Here is a 24,832-nt window from a genome sequence, read left to right as displayed (position 1 = left end):
GCTGAGGCCCCGCCCCTGCTTCCCCACGGCGGGCGCTGATTGGCGGCCGGGCGGGCGCGGGTCCTCATTGGCGGAGCGGGCGGGCGGCGAGGTTTGAAACCCCAACAGTAGGCACTGCGCGGCCGCGAGGCGGGCGCGAGGCGGCGGCGGAGCGCGAGAGGGTTCGGGCCGCTGAGAGGCCGGGTCCGTGTGGGGAGCGGAGGCCGCGCCGGGGCTCTGTAGGGGTCTGCCAACGTGAAGGGGGTAGCGGTGGCGGCCATTTCCTGTGTGTGCGGGGAGAGCCGGTGTAGCAGTCCGTCCGTGTGCGGGTAGGCCCCGCGCGATGGTCTCTGGGGTTGGTGTTGTCGGGGGCGGCCTTGGGGGGGTGTCGTGTGGTGGTTCGTGTACGGGTTGTGCCTGGAGGGTCCCACGTGGTGGTGGGGGTCCTTTGTAATAGTGTCTAGGCACGGAGGGGTTCAGTGTGCTGGTCTGTGTGCATTAAGTATGGTCGGTGGGGGTGTGTGCATTTGCAGCTGCACCCTGTGTGTGTGTCCGTGAGAGTGTGTAGGGAGGCTTCTCAGTGGCAGTTTATGCTTATTTTTGTGGGGAATGGTTGGATGTAGTAGTGGTGGCAGACTGTAGTGGGGTGCATGCCAGGGAAGCAAAGCTGGGATTCCCGGCAGACTGCTCTAACATTGCCCTGTCCTCGCTGTGCCTCTCTATCTCCAGGAGTTGTGTGAGACACCATGGCAAAAGCACTTGCCTCACCAGGATTGTTCTCAGATGATGATGTTGCAGCCTCCCCTGTTCTCGAATCCACAGCAACAGGGTTTGGGCCTGATGTGTGCAAGGACCTGCTCTCGGAGTTCTCTGCCATCTCTCCGAATGTGGAGGGATCCCAGCAGGTGAGGTTGGAGGCCTTCTGTCACAAATAGGGGCAGTGTTTTGACCTGACTGCTGTGTTTCTATACAAAGGTGTTGTGATGCAGGGCCAACAGAGGCTCTTCAGAAGAGGCTAGAATAAAATGTTGCATTGAGGGGAGCAGTTCTTGTTATGAGCAGTGTACTATGAAGGGCACAGTTAGTAAGCGGCTCTTAACATGATGCCTTGTAGTGTGGCACTTGGTCTGGAGGCTGGTTTTGGTGTCAGAGTCTTCAGGCTGCTGGTCTGATTCACTAGATAAACAAAAGAAATGCTGGTGTGCCTGGAAATGCCTAAGAAAGCTTCTGGCATTGCTGGGAATTCTGGGATCAGAGAAGCGTCCATTAGTTACTGGGCATAAGTCAGAGTAGCCCTGTGTGTTCCATGTTGTGGTTCCTGTTAGTGTTCTGATGAATGGTTGTGTACTGCCTTTCTGGCTCCTGTGTTTAACCTGTGCTGATTTTGCAGGCTGTAGCTGAAGACAATGATGGAAAATTAAAGGTGTATCTGAGAGTTCGACCCCTGAAACCTACAGAATTGGAAAAAGGAGAAGACCAGGTGAGATACTGAATGAGGCTGTCTCTGAAATAGTTGCCTGTGTGCCTGCTGGGAGATGCTGTTATCCTTTGCTGTGTATGCTATGGCCTCTTGAAGGCCATTGTGGTGAATGGGGTTTTACTTGTTCTTTAGGGCTGTGTCTGCATTGAGAATTCGGAGACCCTTCTTCTAAAAGCCCCAAAGGACTCCTTCACCATGCGGAGCACAGAACGTGGAGTGGGACAAGCAGCGCACAGATTTTCTTTCACCCAGGTAGGTAACTGGGACAAACAATCCATCTGGAAGTTTTTCAAGCTTAAACAAGCCTTACAGCTTGAAAAGCTGGCTTACTAATGCACACTGATTACAATGCACTGTGTGAACTACGTAGTACCGTGCAATCCTCTCAAATAAAATTTTTCTGTTGCTGTTTTCTTAGTTTTTCTTTTTTTAAGCTGATCCTGACAACTTTTTCAGCAGCAAATGCCAAACCCTTGTTTTGTTCATGAAGCTCTAAACACACTAGAGGCTGTAGGGTATCAGAGGTTATTGGATTAAGCAAGTGAACAGCTTGCTTTTGTAGAGGACTTGGACTGGAATTACCAGTGGCTCTGCTCACGATGTGGAGGTAGTGGAAAGAACAAAGGACTATGTAGTATCACTTGAACAACCAGCAATCAAAAGATGGGAAAGATCTACATGAGGCCACTTTTCATGTGTCTTGTTTGCAGATCTTTGGACCAGAAGTGGGGCAGAAATTGTTCTTTGATGAGACAATGAAGCAGGTGGTAAAGGATGTACTGAATGGACAGAACTGGCTGGTTTACACCTATGGCATCACCAATTCAGGGAAGACTCATACTATTCAGGGTAAGGAAAGCATTAGGTGTTAGTAGCCTGTTGAGGGAGTTGTCTGCTGCTACATGTGAATCCTCAGCTTGCTGCTGTTCTTGCTTCAGGCAGCAACAAAGATGGGGGGATTCTGCCTCGCTCCTTAGCAGTCATCTTCAACAGTGTGGGGGACCAGCTGTACCAAGCCATGGATCTGAAGCCTTCTTTCTCCAATGAAGTGATCTGGCTGGACAGCAGGCAGGTGCGGCAGGAAGAGGTCAAGAAGCAGACCATGCTGCGAGGGGGTCAGTGGGAGGTAAGCATGCAGCTTCTTGGAGGCTTAACAGTAACAGGGGAAGGATGGTGCCCTACTACATGCTCATGTTTCCTTCCAGGAGGAGCTGTTAACACCAATGAAGAGGAGTCATAGTGCCGAATCTCAGCTCCAGGCCACTACCAGTGGCAGTTTTGACAGTGGAGTTGCTGGCCTCTCCTCATCTAGCCAACTCACCAACCATTCAGACATCAGCCAGGCAGAAGGTATGTCTGGAAGCCTGTTGTGTACTACCTGCTGCTTGTTGTTGTAGGACGGGTTGGGAGAAAGGGCGATGGCTATTTAGATGCTGTATTGTGGGTAAGGGAGTAAAGATGCTGTAGTCTCACAATTTTCCCTTTGAAAGATACGGATGCCGAGGCTGAAGAATTCTACGTATGTCTTGCCAACATACGAAGAACTCACCACTGCATAAAAACTCAAGCCTTGTGAATGAAAAGCTACTTGATACCCACTTAGTTCACTCATGGGATAAGGTTACTGACCAGCTGAATGCCATGTGATGGGGGCAGCTGGAAGGCAGGGTGCTGAAGGGCCGCGTTGCACTGAGCACTTGTGCTTAGACTTTCAAACCTAGGAACCACTAGCTGATTAGGTATCCAGAAGCATGGAGTGACCGAGGTAACAAGGACTGAAACTTCACTTATGCTGGGCAGAGTTCCCGTTTGAAATATTCTATATATAAAAAGTCCTTACACGAAGGAGTATGCTGTCATGGAAACCTCAGGCTGTCTCACTGGGGCCAGGCTTTAGTGTTAGGTCCAAATGGAAGGAGGTATATAGAATAGATTTGAGTCTGGGGTAGTGCGCCTGAAGAGATACCTCAGTCTATAGCTAAACCATACAGGTTGGACCTGTGAAAAGCTGCAATCATAACTTTTCTTTTATCTTTTCCCCAGAACTGGGACCTCGCTGGGCTGACTTGGATCGTATTTCACTCACCAACACAGGAGATGTGCAGTTCTCCATCTGGGTCTCCTTCTTTGAGATTTACAATGAGTTTATCTATGACTTGTTAGAACAAACTCCACCTGGTCAGAACCGCAAGAGGCAGACACTGCGGCTCTGTGAAGACCAGACTGGCAACCCCTATGTGAAAGGTAGATTTGCTTGAAAGACATTTTTAGTGGTCTGCTAGGTGGATCATTCCTGAAGGAGACTTGAGGTGGGATGGGTGGCTTAGCAGCCATGTATTGGGGAGCATGATGTCCTCTATGGCCCCTCAGAGGTCTCCGATGACTGGATTATGGGAATGTTAAGTTTGTTAATGTCAAGGAAATGTAATGGTGAGAGAATTATTTTTCTGCCAGTCTAAGTGCCTTGCCCAATGTGTGCCTGCTTTTCCAGATCTGAACTGGATCAATGTCTGTGATGCTGATGAGGCCTGGAAACTTCTGAAACTGGGTCGGAAAAATCAGAGTTTTGCTACCACCCAGATGAACCAGAACTCCAGTCGCAGGTCTGAAGGAGGAGAGGGGTTTCTTAGGCAGAACTACAATTCTGAAGGGCTTTTAAAGGTTGCATTTCCCTTTTAAAATATCTGCATGTTTGTTTACAGTCACAGTGTCTTCTCCATTCGGATTCTGCACTTACAAAGAGGTAGCAGTGAAGTTGTTCCAAAAATCAGCGAGTAAGTTTTATTCTCTCTAGGATTTGGGGGTGTTCTCTGTGGGCTCAACTTTTCTGTCTTTCTTGTTGTGGGTATGGGAAGTATCTTGATGAAGATCTTGTTGAAAGTACTTGGACGGAGTAAATGTTCCCACTCTTAAGACTTGGAACTCACTGAGGAGTTTGTGAGGAGAACTGCAAAGTACAACTTGATGTAGTTCTCGGGCTTTTTGAGTGAAGGTAAATGTGAGCAACTCTGCCCTTGCAGCAGGGCTGATTTAAAGTGCTGCTGATGCCTGTTCCAGGGATATGGTTATCTGGAAATAGGTTGGCTCAGTACCTGGGAAGTGACTTTCCCAAGGACTGATAAAGGATTGTTGCACTTAACACTGCAAAGCTCATGTTAAGTGTTATCTTGTGTAACCCCTACATTTAGTGTAGACCTTTCTGTCCAGCAATAGCCCATACACCCCAAAAGAGCTTTCTGTGCCCATATGCAGGTGGGAGGGTGAGCAGGGTAGGTGATCGCAGGGTGTCAGAGTTGTAAACCTGGATAGAACAGGACAAACCTAGTGGGTCATGTGAGTATCGCCTGCTTGTTCTTCAGGTTATCCCTGTGTGACCTTGCTGGGTCAGAGCGCTGCAAAGACCAGAAAAGTGGGGACCGAATGAAAGAAGCAAATAACATCAATACCTCCCTCCACACACTGGGTCGCTGCATCACTGCCCTGCGCCAGAACCAGCAGTCCAAGTGAGTATCCAGAACTCCATAGGGAGTGTGTGGGGAGACTGACTTTCCCATGGGCTAACTCTTGTCTCCCCCCACAGAGTGAAGCAGACTGTGGTTCCCTTCCGGGACAGCAAGCTAACCCGTGTGTTCCAGGGTTTCTTCACTGGCCGTGGGCGCTCTTGCATGATTGTCAACATTAATCAGTGTGCATCTACATATGATGAAACTCTTCATGTAGCCAAGTTCTCAGCCATTGCCAGCCAGGTAAGTAGCACACACTGGCATCATGGCATGCTCAGGATACACCCCGCTTCTGTCAGAATGGGCCCTTTCCATCACAAGATGGGGGTGAAGGCTTGCAAGCTTTCCCTGTGCTTCTCCAGTGAATTATTTTACCTTTAAAGTTATCTCCAGATTCTGCTAAATTGGAAGGATTGATAGGTTGCAGAGAAGTACCATGTTTAAAGACTATACAACTTCCAGCCTTTGTGGACTAGTACTGATGGCTTTTTCCTCTACAGCTTGTTCAGGCGCCTCCCTCAAAGCTGAGACTTCCATCCATCCAATCGATCATCAAAGAGCACAGCAGGCGAACCAGCCAGGGTCTAGAGGCAGTCGCAAAGGAAGAAGCGGAATCAGACGAGGATAGCGAGGATGAAGCAGATGTCACCATGTATGAGAAGGAGGTGGGTTGTGATTTGTTTTATAGCCTTTATGGATAGAGGGGCAAGAACACGACTGTTAGCTTTAGCCTGGAAGTGTGGCTGGAGCTCAGCACTGCACCAAGAAATGACAGATCCTTAGAAGGGATATGGGACCCAGGAAATTGGGAATCCATGAGGAAACCATTCCACAGTTGGTCTAAATCTGAAAGTTGAATCAAATTCCACTTTGTAATCTGTGGAAGAGGGACAGTAAAAGCTCGGGTGCAGATCTATAATCCCTACTCTGCCAGGGAAATCCAGCAGAAAACATAGAAAACAAATGGCTAAATTAATTGAGGAAAAACAATCAAACTTCCTAGGTACTTAAAGTGGCCAGCTGAAATAGCTGAAAGATTAAGACGGAAGTTGTATACCTACAGAGGCTTGAGTTGTAATGCATGAAGGTAGCAAATGCAGGTGCAGCCCTGGGCAGTGCAGTAGGGGAAGCTGCTCTGGAGACAGCTCCATCTGGAGTGCAATGTTCAAGCCATCTCATGGGAGAGGAATTAAGAGCAAACCTGGCAACTTCTTTTTCCAAGTGACTAAAAGAATCTTAAACCTAGATCACCTCAGCCTACTCATATGGCATCAGCTAGCTGCTTCTAGGTCTTAATTCCGTTGTGAAGCGTGTGTGCAATGGAGTTTCTGTCCTTCTTGCAGGACTTGTTGCGTGTAGTGGAAGCTGCACGAGAGCTGCTGGTGCAAGAGCGGCGGGACAAGCTGCAACTAGAAATGCGCCTCCGTGAGGAGATCTGCAATGAGATGTGGGAGCGCATGCAATGGAAGGAGCAGTGGTGCAGGTACAGCTTATGCTGATCTCTCTCTGTTCAGGGTGAGCTGCAGTACCAAGAACTGCCGGACCCTGACACGTAGGTGTTTGCTCTCTTTGTAGCCAGTATGTGGACTCTCAGGAGCGGATGCTGGAGGAACTGTATGAGGATAAACTGAATAACCTGAAGGAGTCACTAACTGACTATTACCAGGAGGAGATCCAGGTTTGTTCAGGGCAATGGAATGACATCGGTAAAGTGGCAGTGGGCTGGGAGCAGGGCTCAGGGTACTTGAGTCCAGGAAAGTGATTTATTTTTTTTGTCTGTTTGCAATTTTTCTTTTTGTGGTATTTTTTTGTGATGATATTTGATAGCGTGATCTGGAATTTTTGCTTCTTGTCTACTGCTTTATGTAACTCGCTAGCCTTGCTAATTTTCAGCCCTTAATCTAGATGATAACGTGCAGCCATTCTGACTCTTGTATTTGTTCAGCATGATTCTCTGCCCTCTTCAGATTAACACAAGTTCTGTGAATTTCTCTTCTTCAGATGATGGGTATAGGCCTTTTCATGCTATGGCATTTGAATGGCCTCTGGGACTTGTTGCAGACCTCTCAGAAGAGCCAACTTTCAAAAAATTTCTTGTCTGTAGAGGCTGGAAAAAAAGTGATTTAGGCTCTTGGGAAATGGGTTCACTGTTTTCAGTTAAAGGACATTAAAAGCTGAGTCCAACTGTGTGAAATGTGTGAATGAGAGAGTCTCCCAGAAGACAGACATTGAAAGTTTCAGGAAAGCTGTGTTAAGAAAATCCTTGTTTGAATATTTGAACCAACTTGCTTTTTTTAAGGAGCGTGATGAGAAGATCGAGGAGCTCCAAGTTGCTCTGCAGGAGGCAAAACAAAAACTGGAGAGCCTGGATAGTAAGCAAAAGGGGCAAGACTCGGGGCAAGGCCTGCGTCGATCCAAGCGAGTGGCTGCCTCATGTGTTCTGCAGCAGGAGCTGGCAGACACTAAAGCCAAACTGGAGCAATGTCAAATGAAGTTAAACACTGCAAATGCAGGTAAGGCACTGATGCTGTACTGGCTCTCAACTATATCCGAGTAATCCTTGCAGAGGGTTAGTGATAGCTTTTTTTTTTTTTTTTTTAGTAGTGTACACTGGATTCAGACATCCTGAAACAACAATTCCGAGTTGTAGATGATAGGAGTAATATGCTGGGTGGACAGGGTTTCACTTCATTTTCGTGTGAAAATGGACTTTAGGTCAGGATCCATCTCCCTGTTCAAATCCTAAAATCCCTTTGTGTAACTGAAAGGAAGAAGCCTGGAATGTTTGTGTGTGCCTGCACAAACTCAAAGCTTTTCTTGGCTTGCCTGTGGCAGTTTGTCTCAAGGGAAGTCCTGACTTCAGAAAAACTGGAAGCTTATGAATGTATTGTTGCTCACTGCTTTTTGTCTTTTCCTAGAGTTGTGCAAGTACCAGAAATTACTTGAGCCACCTCCCTCTGCCAAACCCATTACTATGGATGTAGACAGGAAGCTGGAGGATGGACAGAAGGTAACTCCAGCTCTGTGTTACAGAAAGGAACATTTGCAGGGCAAAACGGTTGCCAGTTTAAACAGCGTTTGGAGCTGCTGTCTCCAGGTTGTTAAACAAATGGTTCAAGTTGAAATGGGTCTGTTGAAAACAAACCCTTACTTAGAGATGTGGAAGGTGTGGGTCTCTATGATCCCAGTGTACCTCACTCAGAGCGCATCCTCCCTTAGTACTGCATGTCTGCATGACCCTGGAATGGCTTTGGTTGCGGAGCAATGTCAAAGCAAGCTGTTGTACTAAATCTCTCTCTCCTGTAGAATGTCAGATTGCTGCGTTTAGAACTACAAAAACTTGGGGAGTCTCTTCAGTCTGCGGAGAGGGCATGCTGCCACAGTACAAGTGCAGGGAAACTTCGAGAAGCCCTCTGTACCTGTGATGACATTCTGAGTAGACAGGTAATATGTCTGTTTTGTTGTGGGTTGCAGGGGGATTCAGTCTATGCAGTTGGTCTTCATTGGCAGAATAACCTAGGTTCTTGCAGCTGCAAATAAAAATGACTTATTCTCTATATGCATATTCTCTATTACATTAAGGGAGATATATTGCTAATTTTTTCAGTGGCTGAGTCAGACTGCATATTTAACTCTCCAAAGGAGACCCAAACTGTTCCTGTGCATTTAACTGAAAGCCTGCACCCGAAGTAGGAGAATTCAGAGTTCTCATTTCCTTACCCACTTCACTCTATCACAGTTGCTATGGCAGCGTGTTTGCAGCATGATGGATTCAGCTTTTTCCTAGCCTTACTGTCCCTATTTTGTTATTGAACTGCTACACTTGACAGCAGAAGCTGTTATGCATGGCCTTAGTTAACGCACCAGTTAGTGAATTTTGGCAAAGGCAGTTTATTCTTTTCAGTTCACAGTAACCAGGGGGTTAGGCCACTTGACATATCTTTATATATATTGCCTTCCCTTTCTCAGGACCAAACGCTGGCAGAACTACAGAACAACATGATGCTGGTAAAACTAGACCTGCGGAAGAAAGCAGCTTGTATTGCTGAACAGTACCACACTGTGCAGAAGCTCCAGGCAGCTCCAACATCTACCTTAAAGAAACGGTTCTGTGCCAACAGGGAAAACCTACAACCTAATCAACCTCCTGGTAAAAAGCCCTTCCTGCACAACCTTCTGTCATGTTCAGCTACTCGTCCTACTGCTGGCAGAGGGTGGCAACTGCGTTCAGTTGCTCAGTGACTTTTCACAGAGATCCCTGCTCCACTATTACTGGGAACAGGTGCCAAATCCAATATAAAAGCATCTATTTTTCTTTGTGTGCTTGTTTATTGTTACTGTAGCTGCTTGAGAGCTTATGTAAACATTTTTGGATATGTATGGTTAAACTTTTAATTGATACCAAAGTCAACAAAATGACCTTTTGTAATTTAAACAATACAACGAGGAAACTCTTTAAATATAAAATAATGGAGATGACAAAGTTGTTTAACAAAAGTTGTTTAACATCTTCAACTATGTTGGCACATAATTAAAAATAAGTTCGCAAGATCCTCCTCGAAAGGTATTTTCCCTTCCTTGAATTATAATCCTTTATTAAAGTATACTCGTTCTAGGTCAGGGCTGTTCTCCTGGATCTTGGCTTGCAGTTCGGGCTCCAAGCGTGTTACAGACATAGAACTAAGCAAAAGAAACAGTAAAACGGTTATATATAACAAGCACTTGAATGTAAAATAAGATGGACAATGCATCCAGTCAAATTTCCTGGATTGTGAAAAGAGTTTTTAGATTTCTTTTTTAACTTCTTATGAAGGAATCCTTGCTTAAAAGACAGTAAGCCTACAGAGCCAGGAATAGCTGTTGCTACTACCATCAGGGTAGGAATTAATCTGCCAGGTCACTTAAACAGCTGCAATTTCTTAAATACAGTTTCAGGTCTAATCTTCCTGTAATGTATTTTAGCTGTGGCTACATCAAAGACCTGTACCACACTCGCTATGCCAGTTCGTAAAGTCATCTCCAGGTAGCCTAGTGACACTAATTTACCATAATTCTCCACTCTGTGCCAGACAGGGAAACAGATGGTGTCATGGCTGCTTTGTTGTACTCAAATGATTGCATTGGATGAGAATTAGGTCTTGTTTTCTGGAAATCAAAAGCTACTTTAGTTGCTCAATAGTTAATATTTTAACGGATTCAGCTCCAGCTTTCATTGTTTAAGCTACATTTGGCAGCTTGTCAAGTTCAGACAACCACTAACACTATGAGGAGGGTAGCTTTGTTGAATGCAAGACTCTGTTCATACTACATACTGAAAATTTACCTAACTATTTGTACATAACCCATCCAGGTTTCACTATAATTTAAGCTACAATGATTATTGTTTCTAAGATTGCTTGCAGTACAGAGCTATCTGTATATTGATGAAAAATTCTTTCTGGAAAATTATTAATCAAATAGTCAAGTGCTGTTCTGTATAACCAGAGGCATTTCCAGCTGAAAATAAAATGGGATCTGACTGTAATGAAGCTGTAACATTACATGGACATGAACGTATTGTTTGGACCACGTTAACCTTTTTCATGAATCATTTCAGTGATTCTTAACGCTGTATTATCAAGCTTAAACTTTTCAGTTTGAAATAGCATGGTTCAACTACTCACTCAAACCTCTTGAGATATAGTGAACAAGCTGCTAGGAGTTTGTTAACTATTGTATATTACTGACAAGTAACATGGTTATTGCTTTTTTTGAATATTCTCATGTTTATCACACTTGTTATATGGGAATGATGATTGTATGCTCCAGGAGGCAATGACCACTTGTTTCTGTCTTTTTGCAGCAGCTTGCATCTGGTAGTGTAACATTAAAGTAAGAATCATGTAACAGGAATACATACCTCTTCTGAGGAAACAGCGCACAACACAGGGGTGTTGCAAACACAAGACTAGAGGAGACAAAAATGGGTTTACAATATTAGCGTGCTAAAAGAAAATGCAAAGTCCTTAGGCAGAAAGCTTTTTGTTTTTGTATACAGTGAGGTAAAGTTCCATGAAGTGCTATGTAACCTCTGTTTCTCACTGCATTATACCTTATGAAGTCATTTACCTACTATGTAGTACTAAATGCATCATTACCATGCTTGCAAATGTGTATAAAATTATAATTTGATATCCCTTCGGTGTTTTGCATTGGTGTGCACAACAACATAAAGTGCTAGACAACAGCAACTGAAACTCCATTAACCAAGTGTTTCAAGAATTCATCAACCTACTACAGGATTAGATACTGATTATTCTTTATGGAGATAGCAGCCAAAACATCTCTTCTAATCAAGCTGCTACATGCCTTTTTTTGCCACTCCCTTTCTCCCTCCCTCTGCTATTCTTGTCAGCTTTTTTGTTACTAACAGCTTCTTTTTTTTTTTAATATGGTATTATCAGTTACAGATATGGAAGTGAAGTAACTGCTGTAGCCTCATTAACTCTCTCAACTTTTTCTTTAAACAAAGTGCAAATATTGCTACTTCCTCCAAAAAAACCTACAAGTATCTCTTAAAATAGCAGACACAATCCAAAGAAATCACTTACCAGAATCCAACTAATCCAACTTGAATTGGAGCACTCATCCAAGGATATCTCTGTTAAAAATAAACCGCACATGGTGAGTATGGGATCTTTTCTCCCCCCTCTTTCTACCTTCCTGGAATTTTTGTGTTGTAAGAGACAGATAGCACCTAAAAGACTCTTGGACACGATGAAGGCAAAGCAATTACTAGCACGCTTTAAAGATGAGCTCAAATTTTTGAAAAGTAGTAAAAAAATTCCCAGTGACATCAATGTAGACCGTTATCCTGAGTACGTGTCCCTTAGAAGCTACACTAGGTGGTTGACTGTTTTACTTACAACCAGATCCTGAGTCTTGGGGCCATTTGAGTCACACAAGCTCCCAGCAGCAACAGAGCTGAAGTTTGGAGCAGTGCTGCAGGTGTGAGGTGCTGCCACACCTCCTAAAGGCACAGTGAATTTTGCCCAGGCATCGCTAAGAAGAGCCAGGTCTGGTTACAGCTCCTGTATCTTCGGTGACATCAAGCAGTTTTAACTTGCTCACAAAATAAACCTCCAGTTGTAACAGCAACTGCAGCCACCAACCATAAAAAAGGGAGGCGTCAAGGAAAAATGTAAGTCTGCCTCTCTCAGCCCTTTCCCCTGCCTTATGATTTGCTTTGATGTGTAGGAACTTGCCCCTGCAGCACCATCTAGTACACTCCAGTTCTGCAAGAGTTCACCTTTTATTAAAGGGAAAAAAGGCTGGCAGAAGTGTGGATACAAAGCTGAGAAAGCAACATGTAACCTTTGGATACATTTTTAGCATATTCATCATTACCGTAACTTTTGCAGAACTTGGACATATGCCAAAAAATATAATCATTTAAATGACTTAGGAATCCACTCCCCTCCCATGTTAGAATTTTAGTTGAAATTAATTACTAATGAAATAAAACCAGACATGTTTAAATGATATTGCTGCACTGGCCTTCTGTTGCTACAATAAAATCAGGGTCTCCAATAAGCAGGGCATACACAACTGCTATGCTAATAAGAAGTTGATTTTAAAACAAAACAGCTAATGAGTTAAAAATCACATGTTACAGCGGATGATGTTTTCAACAAAGATGATGTTTTTCTGCAAGACGCATTTCTCAAGACATAGAAGTTAGAGGGGAAACTGGTGAACACAAGACTGTCAGTATTTGAGAACAGAAATGATAAAAGGAAATTTAGAAAGCTCAGGAGGACAAAGCTTGGTGCTAAGGAAGGTCACAGCAGCGTAAGAACCATGGAAAACAAGCATGTGTAGATTAAACTTTCTTCAGAGCCTGAAGGAGAAGAAATGATGTAGTAGATTGGTTCTCTATTGTTTTTTGTTTTTTTTTTTCTTTCCCTGGAGTCAATCGGCAATCCAGAAATGAGTGTAGGAAGAACTGTGCAATTCAGCAATCACCTGCAACAACAGATAACAAATGGAAAAAGAGAGCAACAGCAAGAAGGATAAAGAGTGAATGCAGCAGTGCTTCGCTGTTCTGGCATTCCACTAAGCACACCTTCATTTGACCCTCAGCTGAAGTAAGTTCACTCAAAAGGCTTTAAATTTTATACACGGGGAGAGTTCATGACAAGAGCTGGTGTGACTGACAGTGGAAGGGATGTAGGATGGTGGCACTCGTAAATATTACATGTATTTGGGAACACAGGTCAGACTCTGCAAATGACTCCTGTCTCTGATGAGAATTCAGGGGGGGTGATGCTACGCACTGCAGTGTGACTGTGGGACCCCAGATACATAACAGAAAAGCCCCAAATATGATTTTATAACTGAAAAGACTGTTGGAGGGTATCATGAGAGTAATAGATAGTTTAATGCCTTTATGCGAGTTGGTAATTAATCTGAGAGAGCGAGCGAGTGAAGTGTCTTACCAGTACAGACAATATAAACAACATCTATTTCATGTGGTGGAACAGTTTTTTGCCAAGGTACTTGATCTGAGTTACAGCCTTTATTTTTCAAGAATGTTCCCAGGCTGCACTAATCAAGAAAGATGGTGAGATAAAACTCTTAAGGCTGGGAGGTCAATATGAGGAACTGGAGTTGCCCAGGGAACAATGTAAAACAATAAAGCAAAACTCAAATGCAGACGGTACATCCCTGCAAAGAGACAAAATAGAAAAGTACAAGACAGCAGAAGAATTTACTGTATTAGAGATCTATCATTTAACTCTGGAAGAAGGCAGTTCCTGATGAATTAGGATTTAACTTCCAGATGTCTTTATGGCGTCTTTAGTGGTTAGTGCAAACAGCGAAAATGGAGAAATGATAATTAAGCAAACAAAAGCCATAAGGAGGATCAGCTTTTTTCTAACTGCTTCCTTTCATTGTTGGATCTCAAAATCTGCCAGCTTTCCCAGGCTAGCTATGCCTGTTTCCAAAAAAATGAATAAATGAAACGACAGTTAAATTAGGAATGCATGGAGGACTCTAAGACATAAGACATTCAAGAATGATGTTTTAAAAAACAACAACCAAGCCTCTCTATTATGGTTTTGTAACAGTTTTGAATGTGTATTTTAGTTGCAGATTAAGAGATCTCAAGGAGCTTGTTTTAAAGATGTATGAGGAAATTTCTGGAATCAACTAGAATGCTAATACAGTATGTAGAAAAGGAGAGAAACAGTAGCTGAAGCTGTAAGAGTATAAATTAAAACTTCAGTGTCGATCGGAATTTTCAGAAGTTTCTACGGAAAAACCCAATTTATTTCCTTAGGAGAAGTTACCTGTAACTAAAATAAATCTACAAATGCTGTGCCTGAGAGCAAGGCTGTTTATGGGTCCTTCTGCTGTAGCAGATAAAACAGGTTGGTTCTGCACAGAACTAGGCAAGTGTATGTCAGCAGAGATAATGAATGTAGACATTATACAGCCCAGTCAAGAACCACTACACTGTGTAATCGCAGAAGAGGCTGCCAAGGCCACTGCTGAAACCTATAGCAAAAGCATGAATATGTATATATAAAAAAAAATAATATCTTTTTCAAGTCAATAAATAAGTAGATTCTTATAGAAGCAGCAAGTATGTGCTTGTGTTCTAAAAACATTCTCGAGTCATTTTCTAGCAATAGCTTTTGGGAATATTGTTAATTCATACTAACGTTACCATCAAAATGTCCTCATGCAAAACGATGTCAGAACACGGAGAATGAATAGTGCTATATAACAGACATCTTATTTCAAGTATCAGAGGATGATAGTCTGCTATCACTGAGGCCAGCATTCCAGAAGCATTTCTTTCTCTTTATTTTACTGCAGAACATCATTCTATTTTCTTCATTATTTCTCAACCATTTCACTATTTTGTGGCCCTGTGTGTTGCTTAATAGGCTTTGGTAAGCATACAAGAATTATTTTCAAGAGTGATGGTGTGCAAAGCTAAGGCTAAGGAAAAGGAGTTAGTAAAGCATTGTGTGGATGGTGTTGGAGTACCGCAAATGAGATGGTGCTTCTGAAACCTCAAGAGAACATGCAGAAGCTGCTTGTTAAAAATGCAGCTCATTCCTTAATGGTTTTAATACTAATCTCTACCACGTGTTACCACTGACTACCTGCACAGCAGTGTTTCACCTCAACTCACAGTCTTTGAGGCTGAGGGGGAGGAACAGGTGAGCATAAACGGTCATGATGGTACCAAAGACCACTGAGTAGTCACTGAAGAAATCGCTCATTTTTGCTGATCTGAAAAATTCACAACACCCTTACATTCATTATACCACACAAAACCAATAGATACTTGACTCCAAACCCTGAGAATTGCTGCAACTTCTTCACAAATGTCATGTATTTGCCAGTTGATAGCATTTGTGACATTTCTCCCAGGTCAAACACATATAAAATCATATTTGTTCAAAATTTACACGTTTGTTTCTTTTTTTATAAACAAGAGTTAATGTTTCAAGTCATAGATTATCAAGAACATAACAATATGACAATCTGCTTAAAGCTACTGTGCAAACAGGGTGTGGGTCAAAAGACACCAGCAATTAAGAATTAGCCAAATCAGTACAGAGCTCTTCATACCGCAGGCAGTTTATTTGGATGCACTGCTCTCTCACTTCTTCCAGGAAATATAAGCAGCACACACTGACTTTCACTCTAAAACTCAAACATCCTTTTTCCCATTTTTACATTCTAGGCAATGGTGTTTTCTCTTAGCAAGGGGAGGAAAAAAGCAAAGCACTTCAGGAAAAAAAAAGTTTTAAAAATTGGAAGACAGTTGGAACCTCTTCCCAAAGCATCTTTTATACACGAATACAGAAGCACTTTCCAATAATGTATATAACTGGGTAGCCTAACTCTGCACAAGAAAAATGAAGGGCACAAATAATAAGAAATAGAATTTAAATATTTTAGAAAACTTTATCTTAAACAAACAAAACCAGGCAACTTCCCCAGCTTGCCCTCCCAGTCCCCACCCAAACCACTTTTCCAAGGGAGGGTCTGGAGGCTCAGACCACGCTTTCTTTTCCTAACAGGAAGGCGACGGATTCTCTGAGGCTGCTGTTCCCAGCTTATCTGGTGTTTCACAGGCAGAGACTTTGCCTGGAGCTAGACAAGTAAATCAACTGGCGAAGATGAAACTCCCTTTACTGGTAAAGAAGTTATAGTTCCTTATCTGCAAATTACTTCTCTTGTGTTAGACAACCTCATAATTAATTTCATTACTGCTCTTTACCCTCCCATGTACACATAGTACATAACGTTGATTTAATTTATATATTTACTAAAACTACGTGTTTGACTTGACACTACTTTAGCATGAACAGAATATAGCAAATATGTAATCTTTGACGAAGCGCACTGTCTATGCCTCTCCTGCACTTGCTCATCCAGTAAATTTTGAAGGATCATTTTCAAAAGAGATTTTTACCATCATTGCTGTTTCCAAAGTCAAATTGCTACTACAGCAGGTAAGCAAAGCCTCTTTATTGACATCTTGAGAAAAAAAGCATTAAAATCTTCAGTATTTTTCTAATAAACTGTATTCCAAGTCTCACTACAAGGAAGGTTTATTTCGTAGGAGGAACTCTGCATTTTAAGAACAATTATGAAAATAACAAAAAAAAAAATATTGTATTTTCTTAATGTTATTTTACACTGTGATAAAAAGAACCAAGCTCTCTCTGTCTAAGAAAGGCATAAAGAAAGTGACAGCTGTAAAGCAAGCTCTGCAGAGATGTCCTCCCAGAGTTTGGGAGGCAAATATGAAGACCCAGAAAGTATTTTAAATTCATTAAAATATTAACTTAGAATACAAAATACATATACATATATTATCTAGTACTAACCTTTAAAAAGGCTTTCTTTTCCAACGTATTCATTATGAAGGGAGGAATTGCTGCAAATGAGAAAAAAAAAAAGCATTAACTTCAAAAAAAAAGGCACTTTAAGTTTATGTTAAGATGAACTAATACCATAATACAATTTTCACAGCCATTTGTCATTAAATGAGCTTTCATTTCACATTGCCAATTCAAGACACTGGATTGATATTTACAGAGGTAAATTCTCCCAGTAAGTAAAATTTCTAATTTCACACATAATTAAACCTGAGCTCGGTAACTCGGCACCAGTCAGAGCACCTACTCTTCACTAAACTAATTCCCCTCAAGCAGAATTTGCCACCCTTCCTTTGCTATCTGTGTCTTTTCTGCAAAAGCATCCCAGGAGCTTTTCTGCTGCACTTCAGCGTAACACTCTGTGGATGTCTTCACAGTAAGAAATGTACATTTCTCTCTGGAACTTCTTAACGGAAATGTAAATACTGCCTGAATAACTGTAAGGTAATTTGGCCTCTGAGAAAAATCACTTATAGAATTCAAGCTCTCTCATATGTTACGAACCGATAACGAGGAGCTGCACATGACTGAGTTATTCTTACCCATGCCAGGAGCAGCCATGAGAATCCTTGATATAACCACCTGGGTAATTGCCTGCTGAGCTGCTTTTGTTGATTCACCCAGTCTGTTTCCGTTCTCATCCGTGACGGGGATTCCAAACTTGAGTTCCCTGTCGAATAAGGGATAAAAATAAAGCAGTGACTGACATGCATTTATTCACCTTTTTTGTCACCTTATATTTGTCCCCTTAAAATTGTCAGTTATTAGAATTAAGGATTTTATTTTGTTTTCTGAGTTAGCCTGTTTGTAACTCTCTTTGGCACAAAAATTTCAAAAGGTGGAGAAAGATCTGGGGAAAAATATGCTAAAAAGTAAACAACTGAATATTTGTAACAGAAATCTGCTTGAGCCTGGTCACATGTGTTCCAAGGAGGAAGAAAGGAGATGCATTATTTCTGTAGTCCACAGAAGGGAGAGGCTCCTTCAAAAAGCAGTTCAGAAAAGTGGAATTTTCTGGACTGCTCTGGAATGAGTCTGTCCTTTCTGACAGACAACACAGGGAATACAAGGAGATTAGTTTCACTGAACTTATGTTATAAGACACTGTGAAAACTCCTTTCTGGCATTCTAGTCTGATTTTTCATTTCAACCACTAAGAACATATTTAGAAGTATACAAGTAGGCACAAAGCAAACTATATTTCTGTGATGTATTAGTCAAGTGCGGGATTAGGTGTTAAACTCATGTACTGGGGAGAAAGTCTAGGGTAGTGAGAAGCAGACAGAAGGGCAGATATACTGAGGACTGCCCATCTTTTGTAAGAGAGAAAATACTACCATGGATTGAACCTCATCGTGAATATAAACTTTAGATATTCCCTTTTTTGCCCAAAACCTTGTGTTTATAAAAGGATGCTTTTCATTTGTTTTTCCGCATTTCTATTCTTAGTCCTAGTCAAATCAGAATATATACGAAATTTTGTTTCTGAGGAAGTGCGTATTTTTGTAATCTCAGATGATTAAACAGAACTGCAGAGCCTGACTTCTATGACTAACTTCTGTATGTGGGATTTGAAGCACCATTTTTTAAATGACTGTATTTTTCCAAAGTGGAGTTTGTATTTAAAGGGTCCATGTGATCAAGTCTTGAAGGACTGGTACTTGGTCTCTGAGACTTAAGACTGAAGAATTCTATTGATATTTACCTGAAGAGAATGAAGATGTTCTATTTTATACCTGTCACAATCAATCAATCAAAACAAGATCACGCATGAGGTTTTTGCAAGGTTCTAAACCAAACTAAAGACATATAATGTGCTTTATTTAGTAACTTGCTGATCTAAAAACTCAGTAACATCCTTTCTTATAGAATGAGTGATCTTTATTCTTTTTCCTACCTCTGTCTCATTAGTGGAATATTAATGCAGTTAGCAGCAGCAACAGCAGCAAAAGGAACAAACCGTCCTATAAGAGGCGAGACATGCTGTAAAAAACAGAGAAGGGAAAAAAAAAAAGAAACAGAATTACATAATAATTTTCTTTCCCAAAGGTCACATTAAAGTGCTTCATGTGCTAATGACAGACCAGAATTATTTCCTTTAAATTAAAATTCAGTGAAAACTCACTGGTGGGGCAGAGGTAAAACAACAAACAAACGTGACACAAGTCATAACTCTTCTCTCAGAGTAAGCAGTGGCAAGAGATCGGCAAAACCAACCATAATTTAGTAGCATCACTGCAGAGAAGCATCAGCTTCTGAGCGTGCCTGTCTGCCCAATGGCAACACTAAATAGCCCTTAACTTCCCTGTCTCCACTGGCAAGGTGACACCCAGCAACACCCTCACCAGCTGCTTGGCATCTAAGGGCACCCACTATGGAGGCGATTCATCTTGTCAATGCATTGTCTAATCTGAATTACTCTGCTTAGAACAATCTCTCAAATACCTTGTCAATGCTATAACACTCCCAGTATACAAAGCATAAGCAAAGGGGTACAAAATACAGTGTTACTATTATTTTTTTTTTTTTGTAAAGGACCTTTTTTTCTTGATTGTGTTGTGCACTTGCTTAAAGAATTTGAGTTTTCTACAATTACGAGCAGCACCCCTTTACGGGTTCTTCAGACAGCCTGGAGTAGGCATCCACATTTGCAGAAGTGATACTGTACCCTAAAAACACACCCATACAGTTTTTGGGATATTGAGTCCACATTGTTGTAATTACACACCCGCTCCAATTAACTTCCAAATGCTATCAGATAGAATCATAGAATTGTCTGAGTTGGAAGGGACCCTTGAGATCATCTTGTCCAACCATCAACCTAACTCTGATAAAACCATCACTAACCCGTGTCTGTAAGCCCTATGTCTACCCATCTTTTAAATACCTCCAGATACTGTGACATGTAAAAAAGAAACTGCAAAAAAGACACCTTATTAGATACATTTTGAATCAACAAAACACAAGGCTTTTTGATATACATATAAGGAGGACAGACTGTTTGAAACACATACAAAAACATCTCATAAGGGAAAAGATAAGGTTGGGATCTAAAGAAGGGAGCTGCCAATGGCTATTACACTCCATACTGGGAGCTGTGCATAACATGACACAGATACAAAGGAGGAGAAACGAGCCATTAGCATCTCATAGAACACCAAATTCTAGTTAAGAATGGGGAAAAATAGCAGCAATACCTTTGTTAGGGCATTAAGTCCTAAAGCCGTTGCAACAGCACCCGTGGTAGCAGAAACATAGGCTGTTCCCAGCTGGCTGAAACAAAAATACAGGCATTTGCACATGCACAATAACTGTATCACTTTTAAAAATAATTACATTTTACACACGTAGTTATGCCCTTCCCCGCCCTGCCAAGTTAAGAGGTAGACCTTTCTGTGACACTGCAGTAAGATGTGGCTGGAAGATTCAAATGCGACACTAAATTAAACACTTTTCTTCCACTGGCAGTAAAAATCACAAGCAAGCAACATTTTAACATTGAATCAAGTTCTGCTGGTTCTGCATTGCTACCTGTTCAGCACTTTCTCAAGGTGTCTGCATGAACACCTTGAAGGATTTTGTTCTGCATTTAATTTCCTAATTGCTTAAACTAATAAAATCAGTTTGGATTTCTAAGGCCATGTCTACAATAGTAATTAAATTCAACTGTAATGAAGCCCATTCATGCAGACCAGCTATACCGCAAACACCCAAATCCAACCCAAACTGCCCTAAATCATGCTTTGAGGACTTCCCAGCCAGAAGGTGTCCTTACATCCTTGAATCCACTGCTTTCTCCCTGACATTTACAAGCCAGCCTCATAACCAGGAAGTCAAGCACTGCAATTCCAGTCTCCTATTCATGATTTCTAGTCTTCTGCATCTATTTAATCTCTCTCTTTGCCCTCAAGTAGAGACAAGTACTGTGCAGACCAGTTCCTTGAAGGGTCCTCTCTGTAAATAAGCACACAGTGTGGTGTGTGCTCTACCGCAGGGTACAGAGAAGAAGGGGACACAGAAAGACACCCGAAGGTCCACACAAAATATCAACTTAGAAATACCCTCGAATAACACCAAACTGTCAAATGGTTGACTGAGCAATGCAATGCAGACTCCTATTAAATCCTACACTGTTAAGTGCTTATCATCAAGGTGCTCAGGCTTATCTTTAACAGCAGAAATGGAGATCTCGCCTGCATCGTTCTCAGACTTCTCGTCTGTGCATATCAAATTACTAAGCACAGATGAAAAAAGTTATCCCTCTATCACATCAAACTTTAAAGCCCAGCCATGTTTCAGTACACCAGAAAATAACTTATAAATGCATCAGAAGTATCTGGTTCCGTGTCTGACCTGACAGTAATCGGGGCATCACCGCTCCTGTTTGTGTAATTTACTATAGCATTGAAGGACTGGTTAATCCACTGCCAGAAAACCACCGCTGGTGTCGTTCTTGAAAAGAGGAATAATAATTATTATTAAAAATACAGCAATCAACAGCACAGAAAAATGATGGCAATGCAAGAAAAGACAGTGCAAGCAGCAATAATGCAGATTTATTCTTGTTTATCTGGATGAAACAATACAGTCAATGAGATACTGTCTATATAATGAAAGTACAAGCTACTTCTAAGAATAGAATTTAAAAGCATTGTAATTAAATAGCAAGGTTCACTTGTGACAAAGGTTTGTTGTAATGACAAAAGCATTATAGCAAACCTCTCTATAAAAAACACACAGAGAAATATGAAAATCTCTAATTTCTGGAACACTTTTCCAAGGCCATTACCATTACACAGTCTCCTAGTTCTCTTTGGAAGCTCCATAAGCGACTGAGAGGTGGATTTTAGGAGACAGGGCTTATCAGTCTTCAAAAAGCTAGGATGATGCCATTGTTTTAATAAATCTCTGTGAATTAAAACATTCAGCTGCATGTAGAACCAGATAAAAAGACACAACTCCAAAATGAAGAATTATTTTCAGGAAAATCTATGTGTGTTTACGTAGTACAGGTACAACACAGAAATTAATCTGGTTCAGTACAGCATCAACCAGGTGACCAGTCATCAAAAAAAACAAAACCAAAAGAGCTCCAAGGAATCCTCATAAATTATGTTAGTGCCAGTGTGCAGATGCCTTAGGACAAAAAGCTGCTAACTTGTGAACTCGGGTGGGGGGCAGTGAAAAAAATATATTCTGTACAAGTTGCAGAGCCCCTACTTAACAAGCTAATGTGGTCTCTGTTAAACTGCAGATATAATTATTTTACAAATGGTTATGCTGAGAAGTAACAAAAGTGAGTCAATTTGCTTCACAATATACGGGGCTGTCTTGTGGAGGGATGAATACTTTTGCTCTCAAACTAGTAGCATATCTAAACAATGGGACAGACTTATGACATAAGAAATCCACTAAGGGCCGTTAAATAAAACAGTACCTCTGGATCAGGAACCAAATAGTTGAAGGCTAGGAGAGTACAGCAGGGGAAAAGTATTTCTTTGTGTACTCGGACCGCAAACTCTGCCCCCAGTGGAGACACCACTGAAGATTCTGCTCCACCAGAATTCCATGCAGGGGAACCAGGCCACCAAAAATAACAGCTGCTACTCAAAACTATTTCCTGACCGTTAAAATAACTTTTTATAGTTTTCATAGGATTTTAAAGCTTATACACAATTAAATTATTTACTAACACAGTCAGTAATGGGAAGAGGAATGTGGTTCTCATTGGAGGGCTGAATCAGAAATTAAGAGTGTTAAAGAAGAAGCAGTAGTTGTACCACTTATTCTGTAACAGGCAGGAAAGCAAAGAGGAGACACTAGAGTAGAAGGTGTGTGTCTACCATGAGGCTTCGGTTCTGAAATATGAAAACGTTTCTAGAAATATGAAATCTGATGATATGTTATTTCTTTAAATTGCAAAAACCAGAAAGATTCAGGAGATTTTAAAGTGTATTCTTACTCCCTCTGGTTTTCAGTATCTGAACAAGCTGAATTTTTTCCATCACTACTGCTGTTCTTCCTCCTTTCTTCCTGTGTGTGTGCAACTCTTTTTCCTGACATCTTTTCCTGTTTCCTTGCTACTCCTATGTAGAGGATTTTGGCCTGCTCTAAAGTTCAAGCATGACTCACATTGCCTTGCTGCACGCCCAAGAGCCCTCATATGCATAACAAGGAATTTGCTTCTTCCAGTGGCCAGCAATAACCAGCACACAGTGATGTGCAGTAAGATGGAGTCCATCATCCAAGGACCTCTACGCAATCCTGTCTGCACTGCTGAGAGTTTGGTCCAAAGAAACCAGTGTCTTTCAGACTAATAAATCACTTCTTAATCTAAGTGTCTCTACTGATAATGCAAAGAAAATGTTTATACCTGCTTTAAGTATCATAGATAATAACAGAACATGCGTAAAAGAATAACCACAGTTAAGAGGAAGCAGTAATTGTGAATAGGCAGAAATTGTGATGGTTTTATTCATATTCTCAACTGTTTTTTAAACACACAGGTATATATCTGTGTATATATGCACCATTCAAAATGGCTGTGCCTTTCCAGAGTGTGAGTCAAGAACCTGTAAAATCTCAGCATCAAAAGCGCTAGTTATTTCCTCTGAACCTCCCACCAGTTCTTGCTAAAAACCGTCATGTCACAAAAACATTTCTAACATGGAGTTTACTAACAGGTGATACTGGCTTCTGCTGTCGACTTCACTTCACTGTACTGGTGATTCAAAAACTATTGAGGAAATGGAAGGATCAAACAGGAGCTGGAGAAACTCGATGAGTGATGAACCGAAGCACACTGAGTACTCACTCGGCAGACAGAACATCCTACATGCCAGATCTCTAAGGTCAGAAATTCCCAGGTATCTCCTCCTCTTTGTCCTCCACACAACTCTCCTACAAGGATGGGATTTTGGAACATTCAACTTTCCCAGTCTAAGGAAAAGTGGGATGGTGAAGGAGAGGGGCTATCTCACAACTACTTCTAGAGGAAACATTAATCAGTGTGAGGGAATGCAGAGAGATAAGAGAAAAGGAAGCAAAATTTTACATTAAAAAAAAATTATAAATCTTCTAAAATGCTCTTTGACAAGAACATCGATTTTCACTTATCTAATTTGTAAGCAAATGTTTTATGTGTTATATTGCCATTACTTACCTATAAAAGGTCATCATACAACCTGTGATAGTCATGTTCATGGGTACCTGAGCTGACATTCGGCCAATCAAGACCATTTTTTCACCAGTGTCTGGGTGAAAGGCTGAATCATAGATATATTTTGCTCTCCACAAGTCATCTACTGTCAAGCCAGGTGCCACGATACCTTGCCTTGAGACAGGTTAAAAAAACAAAACAAGACAACAGCAAAAAAGCACAACTGTTATGAAATGCTGCAACCTCCAGTGAGAAATGTAGCATCAGAGGATTTTGGGATGTTCATACTAAGTTAATTTTGCCTTATAGTTAGCTCATGGATCTTCAGCTTTTAAATGGACTGGTGAAATTAAAAGAATCAAAACTCCCAGCAGTGGTTATGTTGGCTGAGTCGATATATCCAGCACCAAATTTCTATTTACTCAAACCATTACTAGATTTTAGAGCTAAAATCTCTGCAGTCATTAGCATGAAACACTGAAAATTTACTTTGGAAGTATTTAAGAAAGTACTTGCTCCAAACAATATAACACATAAGAGGAAGCTTTAAACCCTGTTGTCATATTAAGTATTTTCAGAATGAGACACATCTGTATTTCGGAATATTTAATAGGGGTTCTCAGATGACATAATTTCCCCATTCATTAGCAAATTTGTTTTCTTTTAAAAAAGTGTTTCTAAAAGCTCTAAAGTAAGAAAGAATGGTGCAATGAATACAGTGTCTAAAATACTTCCTTCTTAATATATAACCATGTACTTATAA

The 24,832-nt window shown here is 41.4% G+C and overlaps 2 protein-coding genes across 4 annotated transcripts in view; one reads left to right on the top strand and one right to left on the bottom strand.

Annotated features, from left to right (window-relative positions):
• Positions 1 to 708: 708 nt before the first annotated feature.
• KIF20A (kinesin family member 20A) lies at positions 709 to 11,138 on the top strand. Its single transcript, XM_074155358.1, has 18 exons — positions 709 to 884; positions 1,370 to 1,459; positions 1,592 to 1,711; positions 2,170 to 2,308; positions 2,398 to 2,585; positions 2,665 to 2,809; positions 3,503 to 3,703; positions 3,951 to 4,062; positions 4,162 to 4,233; positions 4,819 to 4,962; positions 5,040 to 5,205; positions 5,463 to 5,627; positions 6,306 to 6,445; positions 6,538 to 6,640; positions 7,262 to 7,475; positions 7,881 to 7,972; positions 8,269 to 8,406; positions 8,932 to 11,138. Exons 1-18 carry the CDS (start codon positions 726 to 728, stop codon positions 9,202 to 9,204), a joined length of 2,661 nt encoding a protein of 886 aa, XP_074011459.1. The 5' UTR covers positions 709 to 725; the 3' UTR covers positions 9,205 to 11,138.
• Positions 8,842 to 24,832, bottom strand: part of SFXN1 (sideroflexin 1) — a 29,830-nt gene continuing 13,839 nt past the window's right edge. Inside the window, exons 4-13 of one of the 3 annotated variants that reach the window (XR_012463476.1) lie at positions 24,073 to 24,243; positions 21,264 to 21,362; positions 20,108 to 20,183; positions 18,808 to 18,893; positions 17,453 to 17,580; positions 16,860 to 16,909; positions 15,120 to 15,249; positions 11,553 to 11,602; positions 10,862 to 10,909; positions 8,842 to 9,642 (exon numbers count right to left, since the gene is read on the bottom strand). Coding sequence is in view for 2 of the 3 variants with exons in the window: in XM_074155360.1 (XP_074011461.1) it covers positions 9,546 to 9,642; positions 10,862 to 10,909; positions 11,553 to 11,602; positions 16,860 to 16,909; positions 17,453 to 17,580; positions 18,808 to 18,893; positions 20,108 to 20,183; positions 21,264 to 21,362; positions 24,073 to 24,243 (805 nt within the window). In the remaining variant the exon portion in view is untranslated. The remainder of the gene's footprint in view (positions 9,643 to 10,861; positions 10,910 to 11,552; positions 11,603 to 15,119; positions 15,250 to 16,859; positions 16,910 to 17,452; positions 17,581 to 18,807; positions 18,894 to 20,107; positions 20,184 to 21,263; positions 21,363 to 24,072; positions 24,244 to 24,832) is intronic. The other 2 variants (XM_074155360.1, XM_074155359.1) reach the window with 2 other exon arrangements.

The sequence above is a fragment of the Numenius arquata genome, chromosome 11 (assembly GCF_964106895.1).
Source record: "Numenius arquata chromosome 11, bNumArq3.hap1.1, whole genome shotgun sequence".
NCBI classification, from domain to species: Eukaryota; Metazoa; Chordata; class Aves; order Charadriiformes; family Scolopacidae; genus Numenius; species Numenius arquata.
The sequence above is the reverse complement of the archived record's forward strand: the minus strand, read 5'-3'. Positions and strand labels throughout refer to the sequence as shown.